The sequence below is a fragment of the Myotis lucifugus genome, unplaced genomic scaffold (assembly GCF_000147115.1).
Source record: "Myotis lucifugus unplaced genomic scaffold, Myoluc2.0 scaffold_32, whole genome shotgun sequence".
Classification (NCBI taxonomy): domain Eukaryota; kingdom Metazoa; phylum Chordata; class Mammalia; order Chiroptera; family Vespertilionidae; genus Myotis; species Myotis lucifugus.
The window spans coordinates 4,544,078-4,567,620 of NW_005871080.1; the positions used below are offsets into that span (position 1 = coordinate 4,544,078).

General features: G+C 37.6%; 1 protein-coding gene across 2 annotated transcripts in view; it reads left to right on the top strand.

The window, feature by feature from the left end:
• Positions 1-23,543, top strand: part of GTDC1 (glycosyltransferase like domain containing 1) — a 292,170-nt gene that overhangs the window by 6,196 nt on the left and 262,431 nt on the right. The window contains exons 2-3 of one of the 2 annotated variants that reach the window (XM_023752433.1): positions 10,793-10,856; positions 16,070-16,151. In XM_023752433.1, the coding sequence (XP_023608201.1) occupies positions 16,112-16,151 (40 nt within the window). In that variant the 5' untranslated portion in view covers positions 10,793-10,856; positions 16,070-16,111. The remainder of the gene's footprint in view (positions 1-10,792; positions 10,857-16,069; positions 16,152-23,543) is intronic. The other variant, XM_023752434.1, reaches the window with a different exon arrangement.

The window sequence follows — 23,543 nt, forward strand, 5'->3', positions numbered from 1 at the left end:
AACATTACAGTTATGAAGTAGCAACGAAAATAATTTTATGGTTGGGTCACAACATGAGGAACTGTATTTAAAGGGCCAGAAGGTTGAGAACCACTGATTTAAAGCCTTTCCAGCTGCTATTTCTCCTAAGTGGTATTTTTAAGGAGAAGTCACACCATGTTTCTTCCTGAACATTCAACTGTCTGGTATTCTATCAGATGTTTTGCAAGGCTTCAGCAAGCTCTTACCCTGGATGTCTTCAAGAGGCGATGCAGTGGGCAGAGCACTGCCGCGGAGACACCTGTAGAGATCAGCACACCTGCCCTCAAGCAAAAGGCAGTAATTAGTTGCTCATATTCCCTTGCAAGCTTCCCCAGTGTGGCTGCACATGAAACACAAAGATCACAGCGATGCTGTCATGAGCCGCGCTCTGTCGGAGTTGTTTACGCCCATTCAATTTTTAATGTTCCTGTAAGACATTTTGATGGGAACCCTGAGCCTATGGGGATTTGCATGCTTGATCAAACCTGTGATGATTTAAATATAGAAATAAAGAGAAACCTTTGGATTACATTGACTGTTAACTTTTAGGACAGCGTTAGTGAGAAACAGTAACATGACACTCAAGGCAACGTTGTGTTTGATCAACCTTCACAACTTTTTTGTTTCTTGACAGCAGGTATAGCTTCAGTACATTTAAACACGTTCTTTACTGTGTGTAGATCCAAGTGCATGTGGGTATCTGGATGGCATGGTCTGAATATTTTAAAAGATGATTTTATACCAACTACTTTTTATTGAAATTGAACGACTCTTAATTATCAACCTTTCTGTCCTTCCATATTGTCATATACAGTTTATATTATTAAAGGCTGAGATGCATTTTAGTGAAATACAGTAGTGGATGTGAAGTGGATATATTGGGGCCAAAGGCATCTATTACACAAGTACTTAGAGGTCTTTTTTGCCCTTATTTTAGTTTAAACACTATTTGTGTCCTCAATACTATGTGGATAGAGGCTAGTGTTTTACCAGGTGACCTTGCAAGTAGTTTTTAACTCTGAGATTTGGTTCTTTTATTATATTTATATAAGTCATTAATAAACAGCCTTGCAAAAGATATATTACTGATTCTTAAATCTATTCAGTTTGAAAAATGCTATAATTTCTAATACTGCAAATTCAGTTCACATGTATTCTGAGAAAAAACAACAACCCTAGCATCTCATCAGTTAAGCATTGTATGGCGGATATCCATGCCTCTTAAATTGGTTCTTAGAAACAAATGGGCATTGTGGAGTTGTCAGATTGTAGTACAACTAAAGAAGATATTATTCAGCATTGGACTCTCACTGACAGAGCTGGCAACTTGAGGTGCTAGTGAATTCAGTCAGTCCACCGTGTCTCACACTTTCCTTCATTAATGCACAGGTAGAATCTTCCAGTGGGTTTCTGAGCAGTTATTCATTAGTCCTTCAGCGAAAAATGAAATGAATAATATGAATGTTAAAAAGCTTACCTCTAGATTTTATGTTTGCCTGCCTTTCTTGGCTGCACGTCTGAATGTGGATGGAGCTGGATTGCTCCACTTGTGAGCTGATGATAGTGATGATGATAGTGATGGTAGGTAGTATCAACAAAGTACTCGCATGTTATATGTGGAACACTTATGCCTAGCTTATGCCTCATGACTTTCAGGAATTTCATTCCTAAGAATTGATCTGTCTATAGTGGCCTTCTGAATTCCTAATAATTTCTTTACATGCTGCATAAAACATTTGGCACTCTGCTTCTTACATAAATGCTCATGTACCCTAGGTCAGTATGTTCTTTATCTTTTTATCCTTGGTGCCTAACTCAATGTGATCAGTCAGTGTTGGTTGGATTAGTAAATGATTGAAAATACTGTGTAATGCGTGTGAATAGCCCATGGAACACTAGTAAAGAATGGATCGTAACACTTCTAGTAATAGAAATGACTTTTCCCCTTTGCCCTTCCTCCCCCCAATCCTAGGTTGATTGTCGCCCCCCCCCCCCCCAAGAATAAGTACCTAAGAGCACTGGCCAGGTAGCTCAATTGATTAGAGCATCTTCCAGATACACCAAGGTTGCAAGTTTGATACCCGGTCAGGGCACATACAAGAATCAACCAATGAATGCATAAATAGGTGGAAAATAGATTTCTTCTCTCTCTCTCTCTCTCTCTCTCTCTCTCTCTCTCTCCTCTCCCCCTTTCTCTCCCCTTCCTCTCTCTAAAAATCAATAAAAAAGAATAAATAACTATGATTTGATTTTAACTTTACCTTTTCACTATTAGTGCATCAAAAATATTTTGTGACAAAACACATTTTTACTATAGTAAAGTTAAATTCTTACTCTATGTCACGATCTGGACCCATTTAGCTTACTTAGGCTTGTTTTCCACATTTTCTCTAACCCTGTTCCTCCCTGGTGCAGGACAGACTTTTCACCCCGTTTCAGGATAAGCCATACTTCCTTCTGGCATCATGCCTTGGTCTCTGAGCTCCAATTTCATGAACTTTTGAGTTACTTCTGTTTTTGACTCATCAGTTTAGAACTAAATCATATGCGTCCCTATGTTTTGCAAAATGTGTGTCTCCATCTAGCTTCATTACTTTATTTTTAAATTTAAAAAAATTAATCCTTTCTTTCTGATGTATGGCAGAATGCTATGTACCTTGTAGTCACTCAGGAAAACTGTACATGTTGGTTAACCTCTAGCTCTATAGTAGGAAAGTAAGCTTTTTCTCAAAGAAAGTGAGAAAGACAGACAGAGACAGATAGGAAGGAAGAAAAGAGGGAGGGAAGTTGGGAGGAAAGAGGAAGGAAGTAAAGAAGGAAGGAAGGAAGGGAGGAGAAGAGGGAGGAAGGGAGATATAGAGGGACAGAGGGAGGGCAGACCAGGAATTATATTTTGTGAAATAGGGAAAGAGCATTGATTTTGGAATTTGAAAACTTGCGTTTAAATTCTGATTCTGTGTAATGGCTTTTAAATCTCGGGTAAGTTCCATAATTTTGGGGTGTAAATAATACTAATACCTACTTGGTAAACTTGTTATTAAATAATATAATATATGTAAAGTCCTTATTAACACATTCTCTGGTACATAATACATGTGTAACAAAGGTTAGCTAACTTGAGTATTTTGCCTGTGAGGAAAGTGAAGTTTAGAGAGCTGAACAGAAGTCATACAGCCAGTACATTGTGGAGGGAGGGTTAGTAACCCAGTTTTATATTTTGTTTTGTTTTTCCATTAGAATGGGGTACCAAGCAAAGTGCTGGCCTTGAACACCTCCTGAGTGCTCAGTGAAGCAAGGCCATAGGGGTGTGTGGTTTTGCCCTGTGATGGGACAAAACAATTGTTGTAGCCTTGAAGTATTTTATCATTTTGCCTGTTCTAATTATTTGTGTTTATTGTTAGCATTTCTCTATTCCGTTTCAAGTAATGTCTTGAATACCTTCTTCAATCGCTTGGGAGGATTTTATGTGAGTAGTTGGCAGGAGCAACTATTTAGCAATAGGTGACTTGAAGTATAAAGTAGACAAAGAAATGTATCTTTTTTTTTTAAAGCAAACATTTTAGCAACTTCCTGTACTTTTAGAGTTCTGATTATAGTTTGTTCTCTTTTCTGAGATGCTGTTAGAAACCATATGTGTGTGTCTTAGGGCACCAGTTTTTGGTTAGAACAGATAATGATAGTGTGCACCCAGGGGTACATGAGTGGAAATACAATGGACTTATTGGTAAAAAGAGTTATTTCTTCCATTATATGATTCAGTTGATAAATACTACATACAAACTAAGGCATGAAAATCATTTGCTGGATAAGAGTGGGCAAAATACCACATAATTTCATTAACCTTTAAGCAGTGAAATTATAAATCCCTTCGCAAATGATTAAGGTTATCATTGCCTATCACCCCCTTTTGATACCTACAGACTGTTAATTCTTCTCTGTCCTGCTGAGTCTTATTAAAACTTCTGACTGATGTTCTTTTATTAAAAGGTTTAGAATTTACCAATTTAAAACACTTGCTTCACACTATCACCTCTAATTTAACTGGGCCATTAAACACAGTATTTTGCAAAGGGAAAAAGGCAATAGCTATTTCCTTAAAAAAATTAATAAATTGAAATGAATTTTAAACTCTGCTTAGAGGTGAGCCACTATTCTATACTACTAAGTCTTTTGATAGTTGATTTGTTCCTTTAGTATGCAAATTTCAGACTTACAAAGATCTACTGCTTTTATTTAAGAAATATGCCTGGAGGCTAGGTTGGTAAGCTTTAGGGAGATATCCAGTTTGGTGTGAAATAGAGAGTTGTTAAAGGATCACATGAGTTGGGTCCCAGAAGAAGAAGAGTAGAGCTGAGACAGATGAGAAAAACTGACTCCATTTCATTTCATGTGGCTAAAAACACCACTACATTAAAAATGAAGACAATGAATGATGGCAACACAAAGGAAATGAGTGCGAATAAACCATATTTTGGGTGCAGATTTTGTGAAAAGTTCTGACTTGTGAGAAGTTTAAAGGAAAGGGCTCACTATGTTACTGAGCAGAGAAGCGTGGCTCATCATTCTGGAAAGCCAGCCTCTTGAGAGCTCTACAGCTTTGGGAGGGAATACTCTTCCAGGAAGGAGTGAGTCACTCCCCTGTCCCGTCAGCACCATCACTTCTGGCCAATGAGGTGAAAGATGTCATAGAACATCCTCTGGTTTAAAATAAAGCATTCAAGGTGGCTCTCTTAGGTTGGAGACTATAGGTAATCTGGTTTGCAGGTGTTAAGCAAATAATGTAATAGACGTCTAGCTTTGTGGAAGCTTTATATCACTGATCTTTTGGAATCTCTGACTTCCAAACAGTTTTTCTCCTTCAGTAATTTAAAAATGATGAAATATATTTCCTTATTAATAGCTTTTAGAATCTTCTTCATTTTTTTTAAAGGTACTTCTGTCTGTCTTTTTTGGATGTTTTAAGCACTTAGACGCTTAGAGAGAAAATATCCAAACAGCATCATCTAGCAATGGAAATGACCTCTGTGTGTGCCTGTTGTGTATCTCTGTTGGTGGACAGTGAGGTACAGAGGGCAAGGGTGGAGGTGGAAGTCCCTAACCCCTCTACCATCAAGGACTCCGCTCCCTCTATGCAGGCATATATGTATGAATAAATATAGTTATATACCTTTTCCTATTTAGCATCACTTTATTTTTATTCTTTAAGATTTTTTTAAACTTTTGACTAGTTGCTTTGTTCACTTGGTTCAAATTTAAAAAGTTCAAGGGCTTTGAAATTTCTCTTGTATACATCCTAGTCCCTTAATACTTTTTAAATATACATGTAACCATTGTCATCTTTTTGTGTGTTTCTTTCTAGAGACACGTAAACATATGAAATTAATCTATTTCTTTTTGCTCATGTATTGATTGATTTATTTACCTTGTGAGCATTGTATTTTAGAGTTTCTTAAAAATGCTAAATTACATTAAAAATATAGGATATATATGTATATATATATATGTACAAACACACAAACATATAGCCTTATTCAGATATTTCTGTAATTTTTTTTGAAACATTACAGTTAATTCAAGAACTAACATCCTACCTGCCCCTGCTACTTTGTGAAGAATTACCTGCAAGTCTCCGGAAGGTTCCCTGGTTCTGAATCAGGCCTGACTTGCCCCTGTGGCCTCTGTGCGCCATGTTTCGAGGCCCGTGCAGTTTTCGTGCTCACACAGCAATGTTTGCTTGCTCTTGAGGAATTCTCATTTGGACCTGCTGGGCTCAGAGCACATTCCTTTGTGTCGTCTTTCATTATTTCATCCTTGTGCTCTACCCACTTTTGCTTCAAAATTTCCATTTTCTGTGAGCTCATATTTGTATTCATACGTGGTTTTATGTAGTTTGATGTTTTCTGATCTTAGTTGAGAATATAAGTTCAAGAATACTGGGAACCATCTAAGGCTGTTTTGTTCTTTAAAATTTTACTTTTATTGAGTCAGTAAATGGTAGTGATTGAGAGTATGGGATCTAGAGCTAGGTTGCCTGGGTGTGAGGCCTAAGCAGGTGACTTTGGGCAAGTTACATAACTTCTTTCTGTCTTAGGTTTTTGAACTTTATTAAGTGGGAAGTAACAATATTATCTACTTCAGAGATGCGATGATTAAGTTATGTTATATAGTTGCATTGCACATATAAAATGTTATCTATTTGTATTTCTGTGATATACTTGTGATTAAATTTGATTTTTATAGGATATAATTTAGTATTTTTCACATTATAATTTTGAGATTTAGGGAACCTTATAAGTCTTGATTCCAGGACTAAATGTGAGGGTGACTTGAGAGAGAAAAAACAACAATTCTTTTTTTTTCCTTTCCTTGTTAGTTGAGTGTAGTGCATATATATTTTTTCATGTTGTTCCTTTTTTTGTGTGTAGAGCAGCACTGTTCAATAGAATTATCATGCAATAATTTTACATTTTCTAGTGGCCACATTAATCAAGTAAAAAGAAATATGTTTAATTAATTTTGCTTATATTTTTTGCTTAACTCAATATATCAAAATTATTATCTTTTCAACATGTAATTGATATAAAATTATTAAGGTATTTTACAGTCATATTTTTGTGTTGTCTTTAAAATCTATTGTGTATATTATATTTACAGCGCATCTCAATTTGGACTAGTCACATTGCAAGTGCCCAGTAAGCTCATGTGACTAGTGGCCATAGTCTTAGACTGCACAGCTATAGGGTATAAACTACATTATATATATATATTTCACGGAGAGGGGGAAAGAGATAGAAACATCAATGATGAGAGAGAATCATTGATCGGCTGCCTCCTGCACACCCCACACTGAAGAGTGAGCTTGCAACCAGGGCCTGTTCCCTGACGGGAAATCGAACCATGACCTCCTGGTTCCTAGGTCAACGCTCAACCACTGAGCCACACCACTGGGCGGGGTATAAATTTGTCCTTTTTAAGATAGGGATTTTTTATTTTATTTTACAATAATTGATAAAACTAGATGCATCTCATAGGTAGATAGAAATTCCAAGTTTGTAGTGTGAAAAGAGAGGTAGGGAAAAGGTTTGGATTTGGGAATGACCAATGAATATATAGATGGTAATTGAAATCTTGAAGTCAGGGGCAGAATGAAATCATAATATCCCTACAGATAAACCCTAGGGAATCCCTAGAAAAGAAGCCAGGGTAAAATAGTGAAAACCCATAGGCCAGAGGAGAGTTGTAAGGTGGTCATTCCCTGAAAAGCAATGGAAAAGAGTTTCAAAAAGGCTGGCAGGTAGGAGTGCCAAATGCACAGTCTAGCTGTGTGAGGAATGAAAATAGTCAATTATTTGGTTATTGCCAACCTTAGCAATGACCGTTTCAGTAGAGTGATGACCAAGGAAGCCAAATTGTGGTAGTTTGAACATTGAACAAAAATTGAACTGAAGACAGTGACACTATATTATTGTTTTATGAAACTTAACAGGCATAGTCCATAGAGTTGAAGAAGTGTGTTATTGGTGAAGGAGAAGGAGCCAGCTGAGAGGAAAAGATTGGAGGTAGGGGAAAAGAAGAAAACTGATGAAGTAAGTTTTTAGAAAAGTCATGATGAATAGGATTGAGTGTACACATAGACAGATTAGCAATGGAAGAGGGTCCATTATGAAATAAAAGGTAATGTGTTGTGAGTTAGGAAAATTTGTGTATGATAGAGTGGGTTCTTAGATTCAAGCAACAGCTAGTTTAAGTTGCAGACTGCTAGCTAGTTTAAGCAAAAAGGGAGAGGTTCCTCACTGCTTTACTTAAGTACCAAGGAACCAACCTGTTAATAAGCTAAGAACAACACAAGTCAAGAGAAACACCCAGTTTTACTATTCTAGTGGAAAACTCCACTGTCGCTTGCTACTCGGAACTTATGATACTAGGGATCACATAATAGAGTATCTGCTTGATTGTCAGAAGAACAAAATGTCTTACCAAGATCTGATCTCATTGTTAGGGGGTTACCACCTTGATTTGCTCACTTCTTTCCAAGTCTTATGTGGATTTCTCTGGTTAGATGAACCTGGGTCCCCTGCTGAAGGCTCTGTAATACAGAAAGTTAGAGTGCATGCCAGAGAGGGGTGAGAGTAGAGGCTGGGTGATTCTGGCTCTTGATCTCTCTCATGAGTTGTAGTCAAGATGTTATCCAGGGCAATAGTCACCTGAATATCTGAGCAGCCTAGATGATTGCTTAATAAATGGCTCCTATATAATGCTGTTAAGTTGATTCTGGCTGTTTGGCAGGAGGCCACGTGGACCATGCCATAGGTCTATGCATATGTCCACATGACCTAACAGCTGGCTTCACCCAGAGAGAGTTATCTGAAAGAGAAGAGCAAGGGGTAGGTGCAGTATCTTTTAGGACCTAGCCTCAGAAGTCAGGCACCATCACTTTCATGGCATTGTTTTTCCTTCAAACCAACCCTGATACAGTGGGAGAGGGGACTGCACAGGCATGAGTTGCACGAGGTGAGGATATGGGGGTCCTCTTGGAGACTGGTGCCCATGCCTCCTGCTTCCCCTCACCTTTCTTTGATAGCACACATTGATCAGATTTGTCTGTAGAAGCAAAAAACAAAATTCTTTTAATAGAATGGAACTTGCCAGGAATTTGGATAGAATGTGATTCTGTGTTAACTGTAAAGGGTACAGAGTGCATCATATCCTTGGCCAGTTTATAAAAAAAAATCAGAAATGCTGTTCTGTTACTTGTTCTTGGGCTTCTCTTCTAAAGGCAGAGCATGTATCATAAAGTCATGACTCAGCCCAGGTGTGCGTATCTTGATGTTTGGAGATAATGAGGTTGTGATACTTTGTCCTCATTTCTGAACTGAAGAGGTTTGACTAGCTTTCCCAAGGGTCTTTTCTGTCTCAATTCGCTAAGTTCCTGACTAACTTTGAGAATTGGAGTGAGCATCACTGTGATGTACTAGATAGATGTAGGCCATTCTCCCATGCCTCAGGCACATCATCTTGTTTACTTCCTCTATTTCATGTATCATAACTGAAATAATGCTGATATACTAATCTCCCTGCATCCTTCCTCCCCTCCCAAGAGCAAACTGTGTCTTGTTCTCTGCTGAATCCCCAGCACTGACTACAGTGCCTAGAAGCTGCTCATGAGGTTAACTATTTTTCTATAGCATACTAGAGGCCCAGTGCATGAATTCATGCACCGGTGGGGTCCCTCAGCCTGGCCTGTGCCTTTTCGCAATCCGGGACCCCCTCGAGGGATCAGGTCGAAAATGGCAGTCTGAAATTCCCTCAAGGGATGTAGTAGTGTGCAAAGCAGCAGGTGGCCAGGGAGGAGCCCCGCGCTGCTCCGCTCATCCCGCTGCCGCAGCTGCGCTTGCCAGCTGTGAGTCCGGCTTCTGGCTGAGCAACACTCCTGCTGTGGGGGTGCACTGACCACCAGGAGGCAGCTCCTGCATTGAGCGTCTGCCCCCTGGTGGTCAGTGTGTGTCATAGTGACCGGTCGACTGGTTGTTTCTGGTGGTTCTGGTCGTTCAGTCATAACAGTTGCTTAGGCTTTTATATATATAGATAATACATCAAGCATGTCAAACTCTCGGCCCGTGGGCCACATGCCTCATTTATTTGGCCCGCATTAGCCTTTGAGTTTGACATGCTTGTACTACATCATTATTTCAAACAGGCCATCTCAGAAGGCCCCCTAGTCACTTGATTTATGTCTTCCTGGCCTTTCTCTCTCTCTTAACCTTTTTCAAAGATGACACTCAGGATTCTCCCTGTTGCTGTGAATGCTTTCCTGTCTTTTTCAGAGTTGGTGCCTGGAAGGTTCTCTGACCTGGTTTCTTTCTAATATGGGTTATTCTGAGTCTATGGCTACTGCTTAAAATAATTATTGTCAAAGGTGTGTTAGGTCATCCTGTGATTTGGTGCTATGTAAACTGTCTGGGAGCCACATTTCTTTTTGCTTTGCTGGTTCCTCCTCTTTGCTTGTCATAAAGGCTCCTTTTTGGCTGAGTTACTATGTTAGTTCTGACCTTGTCAATAGTCATATTCTTAAGGGTTCTCTGACTTTAATATTTACAGAACAGGAAAGTCACAGGATCCACCCCTGGGTATATGGTAACATCTTTTCTCTTCCCTGTGCACAACTGAGAATACAGGGCTGTGTAAGTTAAGTGATAGTTTAAAGCTGATGGAATGTTCTCCCAGAAAGTAATGTTTTTAAGGTATTTACCCCAGATCTACAAGTATCTCTGTACCCCCATTTTTCCCCTGGAGTGCAAACCCCAATCTTGGACTAATTATCCATATGCTTTTCAGCCTGCCTCTGAGATTTTAGGCCATCCTCAGCAAAGGTTCTTGATAGTACTTTGGATTATGGACCTTTTCGTAAATCTGACAAACTATTGACCTTCTCTACAGAGAGATATCCATTTACACAAACCCACACATTTTGCACATATCATTCGGGAGCACATAGGCCATCCACGTACCGCGTTTTAGAACCTCTACTCTGAATTATTATTATATTTTTACATTATCATTGACTTAGGAAAATCCTTGATGACTGAAAAAAGCTCTTATTAGTTAAGACTCAGAACATTTCTGTTTTTGGAGGTTCTTGTCCCATCTTGGAATACCCAGGACTCAGACTGCTGGGTCACTCATGTGAGCGCTCGTGCGGGTCAGGACTCAGAATTCAGGCTGGGTTTATTTGGAAGATAACTACTTACCTGTGCCCTTCGTGATCTCACAGGTACCTCTGCACTAGCCAGATTGGACATATGCAGAGAAAGACACCGGTATATCTGGATCATCAGGTAAGCAAATGGTACTTCGTTTTCATTTCTCCATCAGTCTAGGCCTCTCTGGCAGTCTGTGGTTATTCCCCCTTATCCACCCCTCACTTCCAGGTCAGGAAGATGGTAAATTTTTCTAAAGAGAAGGAAGCAGCTTTTCTTAAGTCTTACCAGGTTACTTCCTGTGCTGCTTGAAATCAGACTTTTTTATTTTTATTTGATCTCATTATTATTTCATATAGTCACGCTTCCATTGTAGATAAAAATTCCCCGCTCTTCTTTTTTTATGTCTATACTTTGGAGAGTTGTGGACAGCTCTCATATTGTTCCTTGGTTGTCAGCCAAGTTACACACATTTAACTCCTTTCATCTTTCTTTCTAATTCAGTCTCTTGGCTGCTTTTTGTAGATTTCCCCCCATTTCAATCTGCATCATTAATAAACAGAAAAAAACAGGCTATGGGCTACCTTCTTCTATACCTTTCATTCTTTTTGCTCCCTAGTTTTGCCTCATATTCCTTGTTGAACTAAAGCCAACCAGACATCATTCTCTGGACCACTTTGGCAATCCATGAATGCCTCGCCTACAACTACCAGTGTCCCACGTGGTCATAGCATCAGCAGTGTATCCTAGAGGAAAGAAAGGAACTGTAAAAGGAGAACAGTGAGAGCAAAATCATGCATTCTTTGATTATATGTGAGACTTACCCTTGCCACCCAGAGTAAAGCATTGTACTTTTACCACACATTTTGTCCTCCCAAAGTGTTGTGCAGGGGCACTTATTTGCATAACAACAGAAGCATGTACATTGTTTGAAATTTGGCCACTAGTCTCTCTTGGTTTCTTCCTCTCTCTCCTTCCCCTATCGCCTTTCCCAACACGGATGTGACTTGCTATTTAGAATCTGTGGCCATGAACAAAACTGGGCAGGGGACCATCTTGTCAGAAATTAGATAAGCTCAGGTGATAAACGCTCCATGCCTCCACGTGGAACATCTGAGGCAAGTAGTGTAGTTCTTGCTGTTCCTTTAACAGGGGATTCCGTGGAGATGTGCAGGAGGAAGAGACTCGTAGGCCTTTGGTGCTTTTCATGAACGCTGTATTACAGTGGTTCTCAACCTTCTGGCCCTTTAAATACAGTTCCTCATGTTGTGACCCAACCATAAAATCATTTTCGTTGCTACTTCATAACTGTAATGTTGCAACTGTTATGAATCGTAATGTAAATATCTGATATGCAGGATGGTCTTAGGCGACCCCTGTGAAAGGGTCGTTGGACCCCCAAAGGGGTCTCGACGCACAGGTTGAGAACCACCGCTCTAGGAGCTAATGGCTTATTGCTGTTTTAGTCACCAGATTCAGGGAGTGTATTTAGTTGAAGTTTGCAACAGCACACACTTGGCTTTCTCATTTGTGTTAGCTTTGACTCTAGTACAGAATTGAATAGGAGACAAGAGATGGTTTTCCTGTTTGTGTCTGTGGCAACTTTGTAGATGATTTGTGGTTTAATCCTTTAAACATTTTTGATCATTTATCACCTCTCTCCTTGTAAAGGCATAAAATATTCAGATTCTAATGTTATAATCTTTTAATCAGATTATTTCATTCTGGAGAAATCAGGGTAAGAATAGCAGCTGACATAGTTGTCTCTGAATAGTGACCTATAATTATAATACTTATATTAGTTCTTTTTTTTGGGGGGGGGCAGATTTTATAATATTAGAATTTAAGTAAGATTATATGATTATGAATCATGTATTTCTTGGTCTCTAGCCTCTTAAACCTGTACATACATGACGTGGACCCTTTTAAGTCCGATTTGTTCAAATGTTAATCTCTCACATGGCTTTTAACTGTTGACAATATTGTACTCACACTAATTTTTTTAGGCTATTGATCCATTCTTCAGCATAACTTTTGTTTCTTGGGTCTTTTCAAAACCTGTCAAAGAAACCAAAATGCTAACCTAACTTTAAAGGGGCAAAAAAGTCCCCCCTCCACTATTATTCTTTGTTCTCTACATGCATCAAAGTGACAATCCCACACTGCCTCGATGGAGGGAGCCTAGCACAGAAATAAAAGCCAGCCTGGCACTGTTCTAGGATGGCAGCCAACGTGTTTTGTGTAGCTTGGTTCTGGCGGTGGTTTTCATTCGGCAGAGGTCTCCCCTTCCAGCGTCACCAGAGGCAGGCATGCCGCCTTCCTTCTTCCTACCGGTACCATTTCTTCCCCCTTGCCTTCCTCTTTCTTCACAAAGACCACCATCATGAACACAATAGAATCATCATTCTCCCGCCGACTCCCACAGTTAGTGAGTGGCATTGTTCCTTACAGAAGCTTGTGCTAGGTTTGCCTTTTCCAGCTCTCAGAGATTTCCTTCACACTTGCATTTTTGCCACAGTTTTCAGCAAACCCTTCTAACTTTGGTCATTCTGACATAGTAATTTTGCTTGAGTGGAATCCTATCTTGCTTCACGGCTTAATAGTTGAACAGAAACTCCTGAATGATCATTCCTTGTATTGTATGGATTTTAATGCCAAGCGATCTCTTTTTGAGACCAAAAAGTCTGCCATCGTTTTCTATTTTTGTCTAAAATTCAGGGTAGTTTATCTTTTACAAATTGAATACTCACCTTTAGAATGTCTGATAACTGTTGCTAGATAACCAGGTAAACTTCCATTAAATGTAAGGATGTGCATGACAATTTTTTAAAAATCAAAATGCAAGATAAAACACAGAAGTATTTTTAGCTTTCCCAATAATAGCTTTCTCTAAATGATAGTTAGTGACCTACTATTACAAGGTGTGTGGAAATGTAGCATTATGATTTTAGGTGATGATTTGCGCAGGAAACTAAATTTTCACTATGAGCAAGCATTCTATGAAATTTCATAGACTGTTCCTCAAAATGTAAATGTTTTCTGTTGTATTAAGCAAAAATAAATGATTTATTTTCAAGTGATCTATTTTAAAAATTAGTGTTTTACAATCAAGATAAGAATAATTAAATAGGCAGAATATGTTTTCTGAGGAGGAGATTGATATTATTTTGACTGACTTATATTTTTAAAATTTTTCAATGATTTTGGGAGGAAAAACTCATGTATTTTTGTAGCAGTGCAACAAATGTGAAAAGAAAGCAAATAGTACTTCATGTTAGACTTAGTAATGTAAAACACTTTTATATGCCATATATACTGGGAAATACTATATCTATATAGTACGTGAACATAAACTTATGCAATTTAACAGTTGCTTTTCCAGAGATTTATTTTTAATTTACAAAATGCTTTAAGATCCTTAAAGGGTTTTAAAAACAGGTATATCAGATGTATGCATTAAATAAACTCACCTGTTATTTTCTCTCATTCTCAAGACAGATTCAGCAACATATTGGCTTATTAGTTTAACAAAACAAACAAATTGCTTTGTATATGATGCACCTGTAATAAATGCTACAATCCCCCATTCCCCAGTGACTTTTTCTGTAGCGCAGCTGAAATGACTCTAGTGAGATCCCTTTAAGTTTCATCAATTAAATCTTTAGGTCAACATTTTAAGTTTCAGAATTATAACATGTTTTAGAAGGAATGCCAGTGAAACTGTTTTTTTCTTTTTTCTTGGTGCAGTTAAGTGGATGACTGTCTTGAATCCTCTGTAAAGGTCTGATAATATTAGTATTGGTGGTTAAAGATAATACAGACCAAAAACTCTTTCATCCTTTATGTTCACATAAGTAGAATAATGTTTATTTTATATTAAGTACTATTTATTTATTATAAATACATTTTCTCCAGTGGTATAATTTTTATTTGCAGGGAAGCCCTTTATCTTTTCTGTGGCAGGAATATATCTTTCAGTGACTTAGGGATTTCAGCATGAATTTTCCTATTTATTTGTTTATTCTAATTATACACAGAGGCATTGTAGAAATATATTGAAGAGTAATGTTTGAGTAGTTTTTTTGTAAATATTGTTGAGTTTTTCATTTTTGTATGTAATAAATTCTACAATTTTGTTTAATTCTGTACACATATCAAAGTAATTATATTGTTATAGTTTGATATTATACAATAGGATTTATGATACAGTCACTTAATCACTATATTTGTAGAAACATGGAAAAGTAAATTTATTAAGGGCTGACAGCAAAGTTGGATAAATACTAAATTTATTCTATTAACTAGGATTTTATTTTGTTACATTACCTATCATGTTTATAATTATAACTAATATTTTAACTAATATGTAATTTTATTTCAATATCAGTACATATTTAAAACATTCCCGGGTAGGTGATTTGAGTATCTTGTTTGATATCGAATATTGGTAACATAATAACAAATAGTGATTTCTAAGTTTCTGTGGTCAAAACTATTAGTAATCCCCTCTCACACATATGGTACACACTTCAGTGTTAAAATTCCATAGACAGTATTGCATGAAAGGTGTATGTTTGATTCCCCCCTCCCATTTTTGATACATTTTAATTTCCCCTGCCTGACATCTATATTATCATTCTGTAGAATGCTTTCACAAATATTTCATATGTTTTCTGTGGCATCTCACACTGCTCACTTTTTATCCATAGTACCATACGAGTTCCCCCTTTTCAGGTTTACGCTGCATATTTTAAGCTGCTGAGAGTGTAAGTTGATGGCAAGGTAAAGTGACATTTAGCTTTTTGAGCTAGTCTCCTTTTCAGCATGAGAGCAGGTCCCCCCCCGCCCCCCTCCTAAATCTTGTATTTCCCAGTAAAACAGTCTGACTAACACCAAACAAAGAGATTCAGAGATTTGGCTGCAGCAGCAAGAGAAATGCATCAAAAAGTGGCTACTACAATAGCATTTTATTAATGAGTGATCTACATTGGTTCCAGCTGTGGCCATGTGATTAGGCCTTCACCAGGCAACAATGGGTATTTCCCTATTGCTTTTATTTGATTTCCAAGAATGTGTCATCTGTTACATCAGCTCCTGCCAATATGCCCCTTGTAAAAGTATTTTGGTTTTTTTCCCCTTCCAAATTTCTGAAGCATAAGTTGAATACCCACACACATCCCTGCCGAAATATTGTTTTTAGTGAATAGTGGCCTAGGTTTGTATGCCTGGTGTTGCAGAATATAAATTAAAGTAAATGTTTATTAAGTTTATCGGTAAATTTTCGGTTGCCTGGTAATGCTAAAGATAGACCATTTTCACTTTTACGTTTCCATCTTAATATTTTATTACAGTGGTGCAATGTGTTATAGAGGTGGACGAGCTTGCAGACTGAAATGGGGATCGTCCAGATTGTTCCCTTCCCCGGACCATATGGTATGGTTCTAAAAGCTTTCTGTACGCTGTCTGTTCAGTTTATTGTAAACTCAATCTTTAGTGCACCTAAAAAGATAACCAGACAAAAATGGGCCTGAGAAACAGGACTTCATAGCATGTAAGGGCCCTAGAAATATGTGTTTGAAAGGAGATAACTGCAGATGAAATTGAAGTTGAGATGATATAAACAAAGGAGCCTTGTCATTCTCTGATTATTCTTTTGAGTTCCTATGGATTACTGTAGGGTGTCTTTGAATACTGGTTTTAAAATGAGGGCATTTATGTTATCTAACTACACTTATTATCCTTCTTTATCCCATTCTGTCAGTCTCATGGATAAGAGAGTGTGGCATTTGTCTAGTTCACAGAGGAAGCCTCTACCTATGAACAATGCCAAGGAATATATAAACCCCAGGTTTTATGAATATATAGGACTTTTCTATTTTTATTTTTTTACTGGTTTCAGTGAGAATTTAGGGCTGGGACTTTCAATAATTTCACCCCTTTAGCCCCTATTCACACTCAAAGATGGTTGAAAATTTTCTAATTCTATTCCCCCTTCGCCCCCTCCCCCCCACTTATTATGGTTCCATAATTCTATTATAGAAAAATAAGCAAATAAATTGTTTATTCCATGTGCTGATTCTCTTTAAGAAGTGAGATTGGGAGCGATTTCTTCTCTCACTCCCCTTCTTTCCAAAGTAAGACACTGTTAGGGTGAGCAGTAGACATTGCCCATTGCTTTTCTGGCACAAGAGATTTGAAGCTGAAATGCTACCAAATGAAAAATGAAAAAAAAAGGAAAGCCTGTAAAGAACACGTTTCTTTACTCTGTCATTACCCTGAACCACTGAAAGTGCAACTGAGAGGAACTCAAATGTTATTGGAATGTGTAATTTTCCTCTGAATGGCCACAGTGAAATATATTTGAACAAAAAGGCAGAAAAAGTAGATGTGGCGTAGGGAGTTGATGGTGATTGAAATTAATGAATCTTTTCAGCACTGTACTGTAGAAACTATCCCAAGAATCCTACACATTCAAAATATGTCCAACAGAAACCTATATAAAGAAAAATTACTACTTTAGGGAGTTTACTAGAGATAGGTGGGATATTATAATAATTTAATAACGCTAGTGGTGAATTGGACGCTATATATTTATTGGCTATATATTTTTTAACTCTGAAAAATTTTCATAAGTAGAATTGCTAATTTCAAGTTGGGAGAGTCTTTCTATTAAAAACTATTGTTATCTTGTGGTTCTTCATTTATTATACAGCTGCTTTATAAAGTGCTCACAATACTGAAAAAAAAAACACGTTTATACTTTCAAATAAGCTGGTTTTTTCCCTTTCTTTCCTCTTTCCATTCTGTTTTCTTACCCCTTTTTTCCGAAGTTCAGCTATTTATTTGTATGTTATATTACATATATGAATTATCTATGCCAGTGCCATACTATAAAAATGTTATTTTATAGGTTTGGCTGATTGAAGGTTTCAGTTAGAAAAAGAAATAAAAGTCTTATAATGACTATGCAAGAAATGGGTTTCCACAGAGAAATTGGAACATGTTTATTGAAGTAATCTAGATGACTGAAAATTGTAGGATAATTGTGGACATGAAAATTCAAAATTGTTTTTATTTCTTCTGGCTAAAAAAGACTACATTACAGCCTACGTCAAAGAAGGAAGAGACATGGATAGTGTAACTCAAAGATCTCCTCTTCTCAGTAGCTTTCCTTTAATGGTAAAATGCCTCTGGCTCCAAGTAGAAAATCTACTATGACTTAAATGAGTAAGGGTTTTATTGTTTCCTGTCAGAAGAAACCCGGAGGCAGTTAGTTTACAGGTAACTGATGCCTTCAGAGATCCAGGTAACAGCATCCTTCTCCACCATCCTTAGCATATAACTTTTGCTTCTTAATTCACAGATGACTTTTTTTTTTTTTTTTTGTCCCTGTAGAAAGTGTGTTTATTTTGTAGCAGGAAGAAGGGAGCTTAGAAACCTTCCTTTATGGGGAGCTTTGTCTTTTTCTTTCAAAAGGGATGCCTGCTCAGTGGACTTCCACCTACATCTCATTGGCCAAAGTGTGTCACATCACTTTCTCTAGGACAGGGGTCCTCAAACTACGGCCCACGGGCCACATGCAAATACAAATATTGTATTTGTTCTCGTTTTGTTTTTTTTACTTCAAAATAAGATATGTGCAGTGTGCATAGGAATTTGTTCATAGTTTTTTTTTAAACTATCGTCCGGCCCTCCAACGGTCTGAGGGACAGTGAACTGGCCCCCTGTTTAAAAAGTTTGAGGACCCCTGCTCTAGGAGATAAAAACCACTTTCACTTTCCAGCCTCTATTTTGGAGGAAGGCGAGGAGAAGGAGAATTGGAATGAGGGTTGAGTGAGCCATCCTATCTGCTATCCTTCCTCAATTAATTTGCATACTTAGATGCTTGGACCTTGGAACTTTGGGGGTACTTGGTTTATATAGTAACTTGCTCTTGATTTCCTTTTGATGCCCAATAGATATGTTTTGGTATTGTAATGTTATGTTTCTATGTCTGAGGACAGAAACTGTAATTATGTCATCTTTGTATCTTTACACTTAGCACAGTGCTTACATTTAGCCCTCAATAAGTACTTGTTGAATGAATGAATGGATAAATAAATATTGAGAAATACATTTGTTAATATGATTGGCATTTATACATGTAAAGGATACAGTAATATTTTTAATTTGTGAGGGGCTATGGACTAATTTTTTAAAATATATTTTATTGATTTTTTACAGAGAGGAAGGGAGAGGGATAGAGAGTTAGAAACATCGATGAGAGAGAAACATCGATCAGCTGCCTCCTGCACACTCCCTACTGGGGATGTGCCTGCAACCAAGGTACATGCCCTTGACCGGAATCGAACCTGGGACCCTTGAGTCTGCAAGCTGACGCTCTATCCACTGAGCCAAACCGTTTAGAGCTAATTTTATAGAATTGTTTGTTATTGTTAAGAGGGCATCAATGTAAAGATGTCAAAGTTGCTTTGAGTGGAAAATATTCAATTATAAAGGTTAAAGGAAAATCCTCAAAATGAATTAGTACCAATGCTTTTGTTAGAGTATGTTATCCCATGAGTAAATAAAAATATATTTCTTTTTAACTCTATGGGAAGACAATTGTTTAAACAAGGCTATTGTAGTAGTCACATATTAATATATCAGTTTTTCTAAAAAAAAAATAAGCAACTTGAATTTATTCATAAGGCAAACAAGTCATTTGATAATTTATATTATTGATGTTGATTTACAAGAAGGAATTATTATGTCCTTGAAAGCCTCATGGGTAAGGGGCACAATAAATCAGATTTTATCTTAGATGACATTTTGGTTATATTATTTTTTAATTCTTAGCGTGACAGTTTCATCTTTTTTTAATACACATGCACATAGTTGGTTACATAGAAGAGAAAGCATCTCTGAAAGAAACCCTAAGAATTCATCTTTACATCTGCTTGCTTTGCCCTAAACTGTCTTAAAATAAAGCAGGTTACCTCTTTCAAAATCTTCAAAAGAAATGGGTCACAGTGTAACTTGGTAGTGAATCGGTGCCTCACAACTCCTCCAGTGTCTAACCTGAACTCCTTTTGTTGTTTTTCCATGCTGTTTCTGTAATTTTGACCCCAGCGGACAAAGCAAACAACTATCCACTATAACCCATACAACACCTCTATATGACACCATTTTAATAAATTCCTCCCTTTTCATTCATGATGGCAGAGTAGCTGGTACCTTAATTACTAAAACAACCTGTGCATGGATAGAACTTATCTCAGTGCAGGGAATGTATTCAATTATCTGGAACTCAAATTTTCTATCTGAGCAGTTTATAGTCAGTGAAAATAAAGGAAGCCCTTTTAACATTCAGAAGCAGTCGTGGGAGAGAGTTCCTACATAATCCCAATTTAGGCAAGCTAAGTTTCCTACTTTTAGACTCAGAGTCGGGTATCGACAGTCAGTCCCTTTTGGCCCTTATAGCTGTTCTTTTGGTCATATTTTAGGAAGCAATAATTTATAGGTCAACACTGTGCACTTAAAAATATTGCATGTAAAAATTCAGCCCTTTCTCTGTTTTCATCTTTGTGTTCTCAGCGATCAGTGTAACATCTGGCAGTTAGTAAATATTTGTTAAATGAATTGTCTTAGTATCCCTTGGAAATGCTTGCTGATAAAGGTAGCTTTATGCCTTGCCTTTCCCCATTTCTCTTTATTTTTTTATGCTGCCCAGTAGCACTCAGAGTTTACTTTTTGTTGTCTTTACCTTCTCATTGAATGATATCTGCAGTGATTTAGACCTTAGGTGACTAGGTAAATGCAGTGGTAATGCCTGGACAATTAATTCACTTTTTGATGCTGCTGTAATTTTCAATTCAGGAATACCTATTTTACCCCCTCCTTCATAAGGTGAGGATTTACTGCAGCCCATTGACAAAAATTCAGAATAGATTAAGTGAATGCCTGTTGTGTGCAAGGTACTTTGCTGGTTATGAATAGATAGACACATGAATTGTGCACACACTTTGCTGCCACAGAACTGAAATCTGGTTGGGAAGATACACATATGCATTATGTCACTATAGCATAGGTGGGATTGAGGCCACTGCTCTAATTGAGGTATGAAGGAGGAATTACTTCTGATTGGCAGAAGATGGGTGAGCATTTGATGTAAGCCTTCATGGATGAGATGGAATTTGAATGGAGTCTTGAACTATACATAGAAATGTGACAGGTGGTAAAGGTGAAAGGATTCCCGGAAGAACAAACAGCCCTAGCTGCTTGGAGGTGGGGATGTGTATGGACTGTTTGAAAAAAGGGCAAGGAGTCTATTGTGTGGAATAGGGATGTATCTATGAGAGTGATGGGAACTGAGGCAAAGAAAGAGCTTGGAACCAAACCATAAAAGGTCTTCTTTCTTAAGTAATTCTTTCTTTCTCCTGAGGAAACAAACCTACTTTTGAGTAGAGGACTGACACAAAGATACCTGTAGGTTTCAGAGGAAAAATGGCAGACAGAAAGTGTCGTTCAGGTTGAAGATGATGAGGAAGGCTGGGGCCAGTAGGGCTTGCTAGGAGGGGCTGGCACCAGAGGCTCGGGGTGGGTCAGCTCAAAGCCCTGTGCACTGTTGAATTGTTCAGAGTTGTGCAGCCGTGTCTTTGGTCCCAACGGAGGTCACGTTCCAGTGTTGAGCCTTCTTTCCACCTACATCATTTTGGAAGGCTTCGGGCCACGCCTCCCTCCCCCACACCTGGGAAATAAAGTATGTGAGCCTGAATTCTGCAAGAAAGCAAAAGGAGAAGAGGGTTGACTGATTGCTGAGTGAGCCAAGAGTCTCCGCACATCTCTTCAGCTCGCCTTTGTAGTTGGAATTTTGGCTCTCTGTCCTTCCTGGACTCCGGGCTCATCTCTCTGAAGTAGAACTCGCTATTGGTCGCTCTTTGAGACCCAGCTCAAATGTTTTATAACATTTATCACTCTGTATTGTAATTTTATCCAGGCCCGAGGCCAGAAACTATATGTGGGTCATCTTCATATCACAAAACACTCAGCATAACTTTTAGAATGTAATCATTCAATAAATGCTTGTTGAATAAAGCGCATTTGTTTAGGCTGTGCAGTCGCAAAGACCTTCCTACTCTCTGCACGTGCCAAAGCGTGTTCCATCTCCGGGTCTTGCTCTGCCTCCTGCCTGGAAGGTTTAGATCCAGATCTGCATTGCCCACTCCCTCACTTCCTCTGGTTTTTGTGTAGATGTCCTATCATCAGCTAGGTGTTCTCTGATAACCCTAACGAAAATACCGCCCTTCCCCAATCCCAGTTCTCAGCGACCCTTATTCTCCATTACCCCGTGTTATTGTTTTTTATAGCACCTGCCATCATCTGATGTACAGTTACTCGATGATTGTCTTTTTTACTCCAATTGAAAGACATTCCTGCGGTAACAGGGACATTTGTTTTGTTGCCTGATTTATCTGCAAGCACCTGGAACAACCATGGGCACATAGTAGGCACAAGAAATATTTACTAAATGAATGGTCAAAATCAGACTAAAAAGGATAATAAACATGCATCTGCGTGTTTGTTTATAGGTTTATGCAAGCGATGTCGTTGTTATAACTTTTCTGACGTTAATATCAAACTATATTGCTCTCAGAAAAATAAAAACAAATTCTATTTTCTATAGATTGCACTGTGAAATCTAATTGTGGATTAGTATTTGTTTTAAAAATATTTGAATGCCAAGCATATCCAGTAAGAAAACACTTTTATTATCCATGCCAGCTTAATTTTTAGGGCAGTGAAATGGAAGAGTGTCATTTCAGCAAGCAACTTATTTTCATTAGTGAGAATGGAATATTTTGAATATTCTAATTGATTTTTGAGGATGACTTTACAAGAAAATAATGATTATTTTTTTGTACAGTGGATATTTGCCTTTAAAACAGAAGGAAACTAGAAACAGGCATGGAAAATAGATTTTCAGAAAGGTGGGAGCTAATAACTGACTTTTGATCTAATAACTGACTTTTGATCAACGTTGGGAGGAGGGTCAGTCAGTAAAAATTGGGTAAAAAATTGGGATATGGAAAACTTTAAAGATCTGATTTTAAAAATCATTTTATATGTATATTTAAAGTTTGCAAAGAGATCATAGACTGTTTATCATGAGCTCAAGCTTCTCTTTCATTGTGTTTTACTGCAAATTCACTTGGATATTTCTCTAGAAATGTTAAGTCTGTGATTTGGCAGTAAAAAAGTTGGTTATCAAATCAATATTATTATATGGCTTTTAGTGTCATAAGAATTCCTTTTTGGAAACCCATAAAAACTCATTTTTTTCTCACCGTAAATTTTGTCACTTTCTCATAAGGTCAGAGGGCTAATGTTGGAGGTGATCCGCTCTGGGAGAGTCAACAAAGTGGTAATAAAGTTAAGAAATGCTACAGGGCGCTTTCTGAAGATTAGAGTTTCCTTTTCATACCAACTTCACGCAAATTTTAAAATACATTACGTTATATGTTGATAGGTGCATTGTTTAAAAGAGATGACATGATAAGCTAGTCTCTAATGTTTGTATTTACAGAGTTCACATTTTCATGACTATTTTTGTGTTTTCTGTATACTTTTAGTGGTAGGTTGTTTTTTCTAGATTTGTAAGTTAAGTTTTTCAGTGTAGGTGATTTTAAAAATGAAATGGTTATGTTAGAAAATAATACCAGGAATAATAGAGTTAGTTTTTATTACTTGAAAATGAAACATGGTGTTTAAATGGTGAAAAGTATTAGAATCTGGAGGTTCCATTTTAAAAATATTTCACTACCGAGCCTGAGTTGCCACTGGGTT